Source organism: Rana temporaria, chromosome 1 (genome assembly GCF_905171775.1).
Source record: "Rana temporaria chromosome 1, aRanTem1.1, whole genome shotgun sequence".
Lineage (NCBI taxonomy): Eukaryota > Metazoa > Chordata > Amphibia > Anura > Ranidae > Rana > Rana temporaria.
This window is the reverse complement of record NC_053489.1, coordinates 283,399,123-283,414,167: the sequence shown is the minus strand read 5'-3', so window position 1 is coordinate 283,414,167 and position 15,045 is coordinate 283,399,123. Positions and strand designations below refer to the sequence as shown.

The window sequence follows — 15,045 nt, the reverse complement described above, 5'->3', positions numbered from 1 at the left end:
CTCAGTAAAGTGAATAACTCAACATCAAGTTCACTATATGGACCCCTTATATATTTGTACATGTTGATCATACCCCCCCCCCCTTATTCTCTTCTCAAGAGTGAATACATTTAGTTGTTCTAATCTTTCCTCATAGCTGAGCTCCTCCATTCCTCTTATTAGTTTGGTTGCCCTTCTCTGCACTTTCTCCAGTTCTTCGATCCTTTTTTGAGAATTGGTGCCCAAAATTGGACTGCATATTCCAGATGAGGTTTTACTAATTTGTACAGGGGCAACATTTTATCTCTGTCCATGGAGTCCATACCTCTCCTTAATACAAGAAAGGACTTTTGCTCGCTTTGGAAACCGCAGCTTGGCATTGCATGCCATTATTGAGCTTATGATCAACTAAAACCCCCAGATCCTTATGCACTACAGACCCCCCCCCCCCAGTTGTACTCCCCCCTAGCATGTATGATGCATGAATATTCTTCGCCCCCAAGTGCATAACTTTACATTTATCAACATTAAACCTCCATCTGCCACATAGTCGCCCAATTAGACAGAGCATTGAGGTCGGCTTGTAAATTGGAGACATCCTGTAAGGACGTTATTCCACTGCATAGCTTGGTGTCATCTGCAAAGACAGAAATGTTACTTTTAATCTCAGACCCAATATCATTTATAAATGGGTGTAGGGACAGCTTAGGGCTGGCTCCTTGGTTATCACCTAATACTTCAGAGTTTGGAACAGATATGGAGCCATTGAAGTGGTATGTGCTAAACACAGCTTAAACTCTACCCCTACTAGCTGAAGCCTTTCTCTGGTTACCAACTGCATTACCACGGTACTTCACAATTCTGCATATACTTCACTTATCCATAAATCTGATCCAAAGACGGTATACTTGTTTTTACTGCACCATTATAAGGACACACAAAGGAACAGTGCTTTACCTGTGTCTGATTACATTCACTTTTTAAAGGGGTTGTAAACCTCAGACACGAGAACAAAGCATATTCCTCTATAGTGTGTACTTTTCTCAATCCAGAGCACAAAGTGTTTGTCTGCTGCCTTGTTCCCCCTCAGCATGAGTAATTTCTGACAAGTTTTCCTGACGCCAAGAGGTAAAAAGGTGACGGGAGGGACCTCCAGCAGATTGACAGCCTCACATCTGTTCATGTGTGATGGGGAGGTGTCTCTTTCCTCCAATCGGAACAAAGGTCAATTTGGTAACCGTTTTTAAATGCTTTCTGCCTATTTTTTTTTTTCTGCATCCAGTACAGTGAGAACTTTATTGAATGGTACCAATCTGATTTTAGGTGTGTGTGTGTGTGTGTGGGGGGGGGGGGGGAACCCTTTGGGTAAAGGAGGGGAAAGGTGGGGGTATTTGTGGGGCTTTAAATTAAGCACATAACAAATTAGTCGTGCGCTTCCATCCCTATATCTGTAGCAAGAGGGGCTTGGGACTTTAAATGAGGCACATGACTAGATAAATGGGTCATATTGTGATCATTTAGGTAAAAACCTAAAATGGCACATTGCAATTGAGAGAATTTTAAATATGTAACTATTTTTATATTTAATTTTCACATCGTTGCCATATTGCATTTCATTGATATCCAACCACTGAGGTCATCATAAAGCACTGACACATGATCTAAGCCAATTTGTACTTTGTATCATGTGATGGTTGATATGGCAAAAATATTACATATTACTTACAAACATGGCCTCAAGTTCAAGCGTGCAGTACTGGAAAAAGGGGGCTGCTGGGTGTCTGTCCTGGGAGTTGTGGTCACACAGACCCATGGAAAAAGGTGCACATCGACATAAGCATAGCCCCCAAAGGAATAGGTCTCGATGTTCTATTCTGATGCAGAGTAATACCTATAACAGTAAAATATGTAACTATGTTTGCTGTTAACATGGAGATATATATATTCCATAACCATATGGTGACTATGGAGAAGAGTAAGTGGGTAGATGGTGCTGCAGATGATCCATAACCTTGGTGTAATGGAAGTAGTGATCAAGACCTACCAAGCCGGTAAGGTAGATGGGATGAAAAAGAAACCTCCCAAGAAAACATCAAAGCAAAAAAGCTTCCAGAATGATTACCTTAGGTGGGCACTAAAAACCAAGATGCAGGTGTTGAGTGATGTGTCCAAAAAAAAACTTGAATGGACTGTCTAACAGGAAACGGCCATCCTTGATTGGTGTGCAAGTATTGCTTCGCAAGGCTGCCAAGATATTGAAAAAAGCCGTGCCATGCATGCAGAGTGGTGCTAATGCCCATCGGGATTCACCCACCCTGTCCCCCACATCACAATGGGTGGAGGGGAGAGGGAGGTGTGCATTGCAGCTCTCAGGTAAAAAAAGCAGGCAGTCTCACAGAACCTGACTGCATTAGAATGAACCCAATAGTTGGTGTGAGTGTGACAAGGTGCTAAGTAATTGTAAATTGGTAGATCTATAAATACGGTACTTTTTTTAAATAGCGACCAAAAATGTCTCCCATCAATAGTAAGAATATAAGTTCATGAATAGTAGTTACTGACTACATGTCAGTCATATATCTCCATCCTTATTTGCAACAATTTGGGTAAATAAAAAGGGGTTAAGTGTGTGTGTGTGTGTGTGTGTGTGTGTGTGTGTGTGTGTGTGTGTGTGTGTGTGTGTGTGTGTGTGTGTGTGTGTGTGTGTGTGTGTGTGTGTGTGTGTGTGTGTGTGTGTGTGTGTGTGTGTGTGTGCATATATATATATATATATATACACATACACATACACAGTGTATATACTCTGTTAAGGGAAGCTGTAGCCCATTACGTTTAATTCAAGTGGTTCCATGTTGTACATAGTGTTGAGCAGAATATGCCATATTCGATTTCGCGATATATCTCGAATATATATTCGAATATTCGAGATATATTCGCTAAATTCGAATATTCGTGATATTTTATCGAAATTAAATTATTGCGATTTTTCGCTATTGCGAATGCGAAAATAATTGCGATTTTTTGATAACTGCGGTAGGAGCGCTCTGATTGGCTCAGAATATTCGTGATATTTTATCGAAATATCGCAACATGCGAATGCGATATTTATTGCGCAATTTCGAGAAATGCTGGAGGAGCGCTCTGATTGGCTCAGAATATTCGTGATATTTTATCGAAATATCGCAACATGCGAATGCGATATTTATTGCGCAATTTCGACAAATGCTGTAGGAGCACTCTGATTGGCTCAGAATATTCGTGATATTTTACAATACAAAATAATTGCGAATATTCGGCAAATGCGGAAGGAGCACTCTGATTGGCTCAGAATATTCGTGATATTTTACAATACAAAATAATTGCGAATATTCGGCAAATGCGGAAGGAGCACTCTGATTGGCTCAGAATATTCGTGATATTTTACAATAGAAAATAAAAAGTGTTTTGCATTGGTGGTGATTCTTTACTCTATCCATCTGTCACCGCCATTTGTCAATCAAACACCTTGAAGATTGAACACGTTCATGCTGCATGCTTTGGACTTTTTTTCACTTCACATATCAAAGACATTTTTATGAAAGATTATTTTTCTATTATTGGGACTATATTTCTTTATATATTTGTTTCACTGTGTATTTCACAAGTTATTTGCGCTTGCTTATTTTATAATTTGCCCACATGTCTTGTCACTAGACATATTTTTTATTCTTGTAGAGCGACTCCATTTTCTGTCTTGTATTAATTTATGTTGTATAACATTTTTGAGTTGCTGCTGTATTCTCCCCTTTTTTAAGGTATGCGCAATTTTTTCCTTCTTACAAAAAATAATAATATCAAACATACAAATATTCATAACATACACATACACAAAGCCCCCCCCTTTTGCATCAGAGACAATCAGAGTTCTCCTACCACAGTTATCGAAAATTCGCAATCATTTTCGCATTCGCAATAGCGAAAAATCGCAATTTTTTTTTTTTCAATTTGGCCACATAAAAGGATCGCCTCAGCTTAGCTACTCGGCCCAGGGTCTCTAATCATACCAGCAATGCTTTTAGACGTCGATAGGATGTGATCTGTTTTAAAAATCAAATTGAAAAAATGCGAATATTCGGAATTGCGAATATTCACCGCGAAATTCGAAATATAGCGCGATTTCTCGAATATGCTATATTCGAGTCGAATATTCGCAATGCGAATATTCGTGAGCAACACTAGTTGTACATGCATTTGCATTCAAATTATGTTTAACATTTTGCTTCCTAGGGTGAACGCAACGAAAGTGCACCTGTGAATGATGAGCAGGCTGACAACGATGCCAGGGTAATAAAGTGGCCACTTTTTTTTTTTTTTTTTTTTTCCCATGTACAGTAGATCTGATTTTCTGAGGTCTTGTTTTCAATTTTGCAGGCTCTTTATGAAGCAGGAGAAAAGCGCAAAGGAACAGATACATCCGTTTTCATAAATATTCTCAGCTCAAGGAGCTTTCCCCAGCTTCAGAAAGGTAGAGTCCAAAACTGGAATCCTTTCAGTGAATGCATTGAGTTGTAATGTTTACCAGGTATGGTTTGGTTTTTGTCACATCTGCTCCTGATGAGTGGAGATATCCACGAAACGCATCAAGCTATATCTGATGCCACAGCTATACTAGATATGATATCCATCTGCCTATATAACATAATGTATTCATATGTCCTGTGAACAGACACAGCTATCGGGCATGCCACCTTGGCATTTATTAGGCCAGTTCATTGGTCATGTTTGTATAATTACATCAACTATTTTATCCTTATGATTATGTTTTTATATCTGAATTTACATGTACCTTTTTATCCATCATATTGTTACCTTGTGCAATCAAGTGTATGTATGTTCTTACCTCCGCATTTCATATTGCTTCATCTAAAGTCCCAACTCCCCTTTTTGCGCATCTGAACCAGGGATGGAGGCACTGGCCTGTGCCTCATTTAAAGTCCCACATTCCCCCCGTCTATGAATAATGTTTACCAGTAGTCTCTGAAATCCAGGGCTGGGAAAAATGGTGGGCAAGGATGAGGGTACTGCCATTCTGACTATATGGCTAACAGGAGTAGTGACAGCTGCATCAACACTCTTGTCAGATGAAAGCGCTTGGAGCAGTGAGGAGAGCAGTAGAGAGCCTGGGAAGCTGTGTTCTCTCTCTCTCCCCCCCTCAAAGCATTCTCCTGTATTCAGAAGTCAGTAGCGGTAATCGCAGGATTATAGAAGCTGCACTGGGAGGGGAGAAGGCACAGCTAAGCACTGAAGTGTGCATGAGTGGGGTGCTCACTCCAGCTCCTCCCTCCTGTCGGTGTCTGTACACACAGCTGACAGCTTCTATTTAAGTTTTGTCAGATTCTGCGGTTTTACATCCCCCCGCTTTTTTTTTTTTTAACCCCCCCCCCCCCCACCAACTCTCCACTGGCAACAGAAATTGCAGGTGGAGGTAAGTAAACAAACACAGAAAAGTCCCTATCTGACCGGAATGAAGACTGTGCAGAGTGCTGCCTAGATCTGGTATGAATAGCTTTGAATCTGTTCACTCCAATTCATATGAATGTATAAAGCTGAAATGAGGACAAAGGTGACTCACCACTGTCACTTCAGAGATCAGAACTATGAATAAATTTGCTGAAAAACAAATGTGAAAATAAATTAATTGCAACAAAATACAATGGCATGTGCAGTGATGCCTCTACTGAAACCACCTACAAGCTTGGCTGCTCAATCAATGCATGTATCCACCCAAACAATCCCAATGTCACAATACATTCCAAATAGCCATTTGTTAATTATATTCAACTTTGTATTATCAGACAATAATGTAGTGCAGCATCAGAAGTGAGACTGCCAAATAAGAAAATGTAACAAATGTGCACATTAGAATTCACCAAACACCATTGCAAAAAAAGGTAAACCTATAGATGTGGTTCTCATGCAGGTCTTGCCGAATATTCTTAATACCCAAGGATTTCCCCATGTGTATTTACATATATAATATATGATCACCCCACCTGCGACCTCTCATAGGTTTATGCTTGGTTTTAAATGGCTCCTCTCTGCCTCAGGGGTCTCCCACCATGCACGGCCTCAGTTCTTACAATGAATCCACGTTTAAATAAAAATTTTCCTATTGATAAGTGGATGACTGCTGGAGGTAGGATCCTCTAAGCCGGCATATAAAGGGGGTGGGGGGCGGCTCAGTTTGTCATCTTTGCCCATTGCTATTGGAGGACCTTTTGTCTTGGCACTGCTGAAATTACTTTAATCTAGATTTTCAGAAATTGTATTTCATATACAGATTATAGGCGCTCCCTCTAACTGTTCTTTGCATACTGGAGTAGAGGTTTAAATGTTCTGTTGGCTTGTATTGTATGGCTTTGTCTTAAACTAGTCATGCTCATTACATCACGTGAAATAATCGCTTACTGTAGCACTTTTTAGTTGAATGCTGTATGTACCATGTGTAAAAAAGGAAAGGGAAAATTTGTGCTAGGTAAAAAATTAAGTTAAATGAATAAAGTGACTGAAATGGTTTCTTAGGGACTTCCTGCTGCTAGACACTACAACCTTGATATCGAGTGTGAAATAGAATGTGTTAAAACAGTGTAGCGCTGGATAATAAATTACACCTTGAGTATAAACAATGAAAATCAGTGAAATAGAAATTTTAAATAAATATTGTGACATCAAACAATTGCACGTGAGCAAGAAGTCCATGTATCGGTTCAATCTGATTAAAATCCACAATTGAAATTCCAAAAGGAAAAACTTCAGTGAGTTCAAAGAAAGTGAACATCCAATGTGCAGGAAATTCCACAACGTGAAGGTAAATTAAAGGCTTACCAGATAGCCTGTTTTGACCCCCCTGAGAAGGGCGGTCACTGGCTAAGTAGATGAATGAATCCTGTGGAATCCTTGAATGGTTCCTCCGTCACTCCCGTACCGAACGGCTCAGATCTACAGCTTGCAAGTCCTTCCAGGAGTGTCACAGGTGTATAGCTGGGTGTGTGGAACGTACACAAAAGTGTGACAGTAATTAGGCCGCAATGGAGATAAAAAAGGAAAAAAATCCCATAGTGCAGGCGTTCAAAACAGAAGGATTTATTCTGACAAAATTTAAAATACAAAAATTTAATATACTATCAGAAATAAATGATCCTTGCAAGGAAAAATGGACAACAGCTCCGTAAGGCGTCAGTCGTTTCGTCACACTGACGTCGTCAGGGGCAACTGTGTACCATGTAAAAGATTTATTGTAATCTGAAACATTGAAGATGCAGTGCATGCATTACAGGATTGTGATATTAGTGCAATATCTAGTCTGCAGATATCACTCATATGATTTTCTTTATTTTTTTATTTTAGTTTTCACAAAGTATTGCGTTTACAGCAAAAATGATATGGCCAAGGCTATAGATCTTGAGCTGAAGGGAGACATTGAAAGCACTCTGATATCCCTTGGTAAGTGATTTCTATCATTGGAATACAAATGTTTATGTACAAATGCTGTAGGAGCAGACAATAGATGTGGCATTGTTTGATTGAAACTTGTACACCTGGGTGTTTTAGGCAATATTAAACCCCAGCTAAAAGTATAACTTCCTTGTCTTGCTGTGCTCAGTCTTGCCATGGTGACTATGACACCTGACATGAAACTCTTCCACAATCTCCTACCTTAGTAGCAGAGTTTGACTGTTCCTCCACCCATATTTAAGCCTCCTACACAGCTGTTTCAATTAATGACTGTTTCAATCTACATATGAAATTGATTATTAGCACCTAAGTGGTATAACTGGTTAATCGTACCCCTAAATCTAATCCTACAAAAAATTATATATTTTAGCTTTCATATATTACAGCATTTATTCTCCTTCTTCCCCTTTTTTTTTTTTTTTGGAATAGCAGATTTTGTGTGCTTTGTATTTAACTGCATCTGAAGTTAACTTTGTCTAATTGCCACCAAGCACAAAACAGCAAATCCAAGAGTAAACACTGTTTTGGGAAAACTCTTGCATACATTGACTGCATGTGTTCTTGCCAATAAAAATGTAACCCTTTTTATGGATTTTCTAACAATTGTATCATTTTTCAGTAAAGGTTGCATCGAGCAAACCGGCTTATTTTGCTGAAAGATTCTACTTGTCAATGAAGGTATGTTTATTTTATTACTGCTCACAATAAAGACCAGAATCCAGAAATTAACGCGCACTGATGTCCTCATGTGCTCCAACATTAATTGGTCATTCTCTGCCCCCCCCCCCCCCCCTCATGTCAACTTGTGTTGCATTTAGGGCACACGGAAAGAATCCAAGAAATGGACATGCACTTTTTTTATTTTTTTTCCAACATAGAATATAAAATTGGGCATAACCATGTATTGTGGTGCCCTGTAACCACGTACATCATTTGTGGTGTCGCCACTAACAATGAATGGAAAGGCAATGCACATGTTCACATCAGATGTATGAGTAGGCCCCTAACAGAAATATTTGGAGCAGTGTTTTTTGCCTTTGATTAAGGTCCCTTTGTGTAAAGAGGCCCATGACAGTATTGTAAACAAATGCAGGTACAGATCTGCTTATGTATAGCACCAAAGATTATCACCGGTTTAGTTTAGGGCCTCAAGCATACTTTGGGATATGTGTGCCTCTGATGTATAACATTACATGTACTCCATGCACCTACAAGTGGGTTTAAACTTTTATGTTTTATTTTTTTGGCTTTATAGCACTGATAAGGTGAAGATCCTAACTTCTATAACTATGGAAATGTTTAATAGTGTCAGTTAACCAAAAGGAAGGTCTTCATTGGAGAGTTCAAAATGTTGCATGTTTCAGTTCTTTCTGTAATACCATTTCAGTAAATTCAAATTACCAGGTGATCCTGCCACCAGTAGCTTCCTCATTCTCACTGGAAACACTTTGCAGGCTGATCTTCTTCTTCTTTTTTTTTTTTTTTTTTTTTTTTTTTTTTCCCATGACCACAAATTTTTTTTGAATCCACTCTTCAGTCTGGGTAGAAGACTGGCATGCACAATGGCAACAGGTCACCTGATACACTTGGCCAGCATACAGACCTGGGTCCTGAAGTGTGGAGAAGATGGGTCACGTGCCTGGGGAAAAAAGCTAAATAAGGGATTTATCTGGCTTGTAATAGTAAGTTATTTAGGGATGGATTACTTTTGGTGGTGTTCCCAACCTAAATGGAAATGTAGATGAGTTTACTGATGCTGTAAAGTGTTCTGGAAAACATTGAGGTGTTCTTCTGAAAAATGCTAGTTGCCTGGCTTTCTAAATAACTGACACGGAACAACTCTAAACTTGTGAATGCATTATTGCTCAGGGTTTTTAACTTTATGTAAGCCAAAGGACATGACGGCCAGGTAACTAGCATTTTTCAGAAGCAGGCAGCCTATGTCAGTTCAGGTTTCTCTTGGTGCACATTGAAGGAGACAAATTATGCAAATGAAATCTGGCATCAACATGCAATTGACATTCCCCTGTGAGGTCAAGCTTGACGGGTGTGCTGGTATGCAGATTTTAAATGGATCCGAGATTTAGTTTAATCTTTCAAAAAAGCTTGCTTGGGTTTAAGTCCCCAGGGGGTACTAGATGAGGAGAAATGGTAGATAACGGTATTTAATGCCTGGTATCAATTTAGGTTGCATTGCAATATAATCACCTTACAATGATTGTCTAGTCATTTTCATATTGCTTGGCATATAAAAAGTATCAACTTTGGTGTAAATCAATGGGGCAGATTCATCAATAGATACAACGACGGATCTCCTGATCCGCCGTCGTATCTGTGAGACCCGACGGTCGGATCTGTGAGATCCCACCGTCGGAGCTATGCGACTGATTCATAAGAATCAGTTCCGCATAGATCTCCCTTGGATCCGACTGGTGTAAGTGACTTACACCAGTCGAATCTTGGGCTGTAATCTCCCACCGGCCGCTAGGTGTCGTCGCGATTTTTTACCCGTCGCATATGCAAATGAGGAAAACCGCCGATTCACGTCCGTACGCCGCTCGTTTTCTACGTCGTTTGCGTTCGGGTTTTTCCGGCGGATAGCTACCCCTGCTTCTATGAGGGGTAGCTAATGTTAAGTATGGCCGACGTTCCCGCGCCGATTTTTAAATTTTCTACGTCGTTTGCGTACCGCGATCGGGAATACCGATGGCCGCAAACGACGTACCCGCCGCAAACAATGATGTCGTAGCGACGTCATTTGGAGCATGCGCACTGGGCTTTTTCACCCCGGCGCATGCGCAGTTAAATCGGCGCGGGAACGCGCCTGATTTAAATTGTACACTCCCCCTAGCAGCGGAATTTGCATTCCGCCGGGGGGGAGTTAGGATCCGACGGTGCAGTTTGCGAGGTAAGTGCTTTATGAATCATGCACTTGCCTCGCTAAATTGCACTGGCGGATCGTAAACCAGGTAGATCTAGCGGATCTAAAGATCCGCAGATCTACATGAATCTGCCCCAATGTGTTTATTGCATTCTTTAGCAACATCCCATTCAAATACTCTACAGTTTTTGTTTTGTTTTTTTCTTTCATATTAGGGATCTGGAACCAGGCATAAAGACTTAATTAGGCTTCTGGTATCTCGAAATGAAATTGACCTAAAAGAGATCAAATATCACTATAAGAAGCTGTATGGAAAATCCCTGCGCCAGGCTATTAAGGTTGGTATAGGTTCTTATTCAACATTATGATCCTGTTAAAATATATATTACACAATTTATTTATATATATATATATATATATATATATATATATATATATATATATATATATATATATATATATATATATATATATATATATATATATATATATATATATATATATATATATATATATATATATATATATATTTTCCTCCTCTGCATATGCAGAGTGGACATGGGCCTGTCATCTGCCCGCACCACTCATTGTGGCCCGAGACGTTTACCAAGTCTCTTAAGTGGCCCTCGCTCTTCAAAAGGTTGGACACCCCTGGTCTAGAACATCATTATATACAGGGGCTATAAACTGGAGCTTAAGCTTCTGCCTCAAAAATTTTCACACTGCCTTTGAGCAGCTCCTTGCTAAATAGTTTTAGTAGCATAAAGGATGATGGCTGAATCAGTACACCTTTGCCATCAGTATATTGAATAGCCCTCTTAGTTTTGGGGCCAGTATGACTCACCCACAGGTAGAAATTTTTCATTTGGGATGAACTGTCCTCATACAGTAGCATATAATAACTACTGTATGAGGACAGTTCAGCCCAAAAAAAAATTCCCTGAAACCCACGGAATTCTTGAGTATAGACAAGACCCTGAGGAGTCCAAAAGCCTTCCATATGACCTTATTAGTTCTGCATTCATTTATCCCTGTTTATCTCCCATGTTCACCTAGAAAACACTGGCAGTGAACGATTTTAGTGATATCATAATCCAATATACATTGTAAAATTTTTGTTTTGTTTTTTGCAATATCTATTGACTTTTACTGTTAATACACAATCTTTACATTTACAGGAAGAAAAACTTAAAGGAGACTATGAAACCATTATGATGAGCCTTTGTGGTCCTGACTACTAGAAAGCATTTGATTTGTAAAATATGTAGAAGACTGGTTAGCTGGAAGTACTGCATTTTATATTTACTATGGGAAAAAGATTTCAATGACCAAAAAATTGCAAGCCACTGTAAGCATAAATCGCATATGTAATAAACTTGTTTATGTATATAGTGTCCCATTTCTTTGCTGCACTTTTTTTTCCTTCAGAAAGAGAAGGGTGTAATACACCAAAATACATACCAGACCCTTATTTTCTTTCCCCAGAAAAAAAACGGAGGTTCTGGTATGCATTTAAGGTGAACCAACATATGGGGGGGGGAAGCATCCCCCTCAAAATCATACCAGAGCCTTATTTTGAGCATGAAGCACAGCTGGCCAGAATGTGGAACCATACAAGGCCATTTAGTTGATGGTATCTTGCCTGCATTCTCTAGCAAATGTTTGCATGATAAGGGCTTCGAAACCCACATCCTGCCCAATGGACATGGGTTTAGGAATCCAAAAGCCCCCTTTTAAAAGGGGTGCCAAAAAAAAACTCTTTACCCCAAGAAGCATATCATGTTTAAAAGTCCTTAACCTCTCACCAACCATGTAATGAATGTGTGGTGGCCGGTTGGGTTTGATGCTCCGGTGCATCTCCCCTCTGCTCCTCCTGGCGCTAGGCATTCAATAGGCTTGCCTAACTTTTTGGCCAATCGGGAAACTGGTTATTAAATTCGCTGTTTTCAACACCACCTGTGTGGGCTCCAGTTGCATCCTATGCCACCTGAGCCCACCCTGTTTTAAAGCCTATTGGAGCCTCTGGCTGGAATCGGGTGCTTAAAAATAAATAAAAAAATAAACCTGGCTGCTGTAATTCATGCACTCGGTGCCCTGAAAGGGGCCAGACACGTGAAAAGGGGGTTGCTGCAGATTCATGCATATCTATCCGCTGCATAAAGGGGTTGGTGAGAGGGGGCACCCCTAATAGACGGGCTGCCACTGGTGGGCTTTACCGCCCACACAGTGCTGCGTGTGCTTCCAGTGCAGTGACCGAGCATCACTGTCTTGGTATTGCCAGTATTCTGATCATGCAGCCACGGTGACGGCTAGTGGTCACATGATCAGTAAGTCATTCCCCTGCACATAAAGAACCAGTTAAAGAAAGGGCTAAGAAAACCAACATTTAAATCCATCAATTTGGTTGTGAAGCCCTGTAGATCTCATTAATCATGTTGGAATGATTCCACAGACACACTGAAACAAACTGGACCAATGTCTTTAACATATTTGTATAAATGTGAATAATGACTTCCCATACTGACGGCTGGTTTGTAAACAAAGGGGTGGGGATGGTGGCTGATGTTAGCCAAATATAACAAAGGGTCATAAACTAGGCTGCTACAATGTGTACAACACCATGCCATATCCATGGATGCAATGTGTGCACTGCACATAAGCCCTGAGGGGGGAGGATTAATGCTCTGACACACTGCACCCATGGTTGAGCCATGTGTCGGGTGCTACAGCAGTGCCTGTCATTAAGTACATACAGCACCCAGGGGCAAACTGAGAATTCAATGGTCTGTGGGGGGCCCCCGTTGAGGTTTCTGTCAACAGTTGATGCAGCAGCACTAGAAGAGGAGGGACTGGCTGGGGTGAGAGGGATGGCGGAGCCATGCAACTGAGGTAAGCCAGTTCTAGCAACTTCTCCTGAGGGGTTCTACACAAGGACACACCCTGCCTAACTGTCTGTCCCCCCCCCCCCACCTGATTAGCAGAGGGAGAAAAGGCCACATTCCCACCATGGGGGAACGGTAACTCTGTCAAGAGGTGGCAGAGTGTATGGAGCAGCAGCCTGTCTTGTGTGCAGGTCAGTGCTTGCCAGTAGCTTGGTGTGTGCTTTTTTTTTTTCTTTATCGTTACATCACGGGACACAGAGCAGCATTCATTACTATATGGGTAATATGGAGTACCTTCAGGTGATAGACACTGGCAATCTCAAACAGGAAATGCCCCTCCCTATATAACCCCCTCCCATAGGAGGAGTACCTCAGTTTTTACGCCAGTGTCTTAGGTGTTAGTCATGGTTTAGCTTGCCTCCGCATCCTTGGGATTAGGTGAGCTAACCGGTTCTGTCCAAAAAAGCCTCAGCGCTAAAGTGGTCAGTAACCGGACCCCAAACCCTTGGGGTATAGCCCATAATGCTTTTCTTTTTAGAGAGCTGGACCCTGGGCCCAGAACTTAGAAAACCTTTGGGTACCTAATGTTTTCTGTTGCCAGGGTGCTATATGGGCCCAGGACAGTGGATCCTTCATAGGAACCCAGGGCCTGAAGGTCTAGACATCCCCACCGAGATGGGGGAAGATTGGGCCTCTTGCTTGGCAAAGTCCTGCGGCATGGAGCAGGTAAGTGAGGGGAAAACTTGCGGAACTTGGTTCTTAGCAGGTTTTTTCTGGGGGGTCACAGGGGACATGCATCTGGCAAACTAGTCACATATCATAAAGATAGGATGGCTCTATATGTATTATTCCCCATAAGATGTGACCTCCCTTGTAGTGTTGGAAAAGCATTGAGTGGGGCCTGTGTGATATAAAAGTATATGTGTGTGTCAGAGAGCTGTGCTTACCTGCAAGCCTCCAGGCGATGCTCCATTCAGTCTTCCTCCTCAGAGCCTGCAAAGCAGGCAAAACGCTGACCTCCTCGTGGTTCCAGGCTGCAGGCTGCAGTTTGCTGGAGCAGAGAGGTCCCTTCCTCCCAACCCCCCCCCCCTGTCGGGAGGGGCATTTCCTGTTTGAGTTTGCTGGGGGGGAAGGGCGGGTCAGTGGCTTAAGGAAGGGGCGGCCCTTCCTTGTTTGTTTGTTCCATACAGCTCATTCAATACTTTGGAACTGGGGAGGAAAGACCAGAGCGGCAGCACGGGGCGCCGAGGACACACAGTGGCCAGAAAGAATATTGCAGTCTTCAGAAGACTGTTTTCAAGCCTAGGAATAGGCTGTTTCTTTTCCATCTCATAGTTTTTCTTGCAATACTACTCAGGGGGACAGAATGTTTTTTTCTTTCCTAGATTGAAAAAAAAAAAAAAAAAAAAGTGTCATCTAGGGGAGAGGAAGCATTTTTTGTCCCCCAAACAGGTGTTTGGGCATTTAACTATTTATAGTCCCAGGTACCAATAAGCTAGCAGGTGTACCTCGGTATTGTACCATGGCATCCGGGTCAGAGGGTACAAGAGGTGGGGATTCCCCCAGAGAGTCTGAGGTCTCGGACAAAGCTATGCCGCTGCTTTCCCCACAGGGAGCCTTGGGGCCATCGGGATCTGGGGCTGGAGCTGACGCGGGTCAGTCCAACCCTAAGATGGTCACGGAGGAGGTATTACTCACCTCTTTAAAAGAGATGCAGAAAAGCATGGGAAAAATGATAGCCGCAGCTTTGCGGGGCAGTAAGCGGAATAGATCTCCGTCGCCCGAGCGCGGACCCTCAGAAGAGGAGGT

The 15,045-nt window shown here is 41.5% G+C and overlaps 1 protein-coding gene across 1 annotated transcript in view; it reads left to right on the top strand.

The window, feature by feature from the left end:
• The window catches only part of LOC120943167 (annexin A1-like), a 35,080-nt gene extending 23,347 nt beyond the window's left edge, over positions 1-11,733 (top strand). Inside the window, exons 8-13 of the mRNA XM_040356307.1 lie at positions 4,246-4,302; positions 4,390-4,483; positions 7,366-7,461; positions 8,093-8,151; positions 10,570-10,692; positions 11,533-11,733. Coding sequence (XP_040212241.1) covers positions 4,246-4,302; positions 4,390-4,483; positions 7,366-7,461; positions 8,093-8,151; positions 10,570-10,692; positions 11,533-11,595 — 492 coding nt within the window. The 3' untranslated portion in view covers positions 11,596-11,733. The remainder of the gene's footprint in view (positions 1-4,245; positions 4,303-4,389; positions 4,484-7,365; positions 7,462-8,092; positions 8,152-10,569; positions 10,693-11,532) is intronic.
• The last annotated feature ends 3,312 nt before the right edge of the window (positions 11,734-15,045 follow it).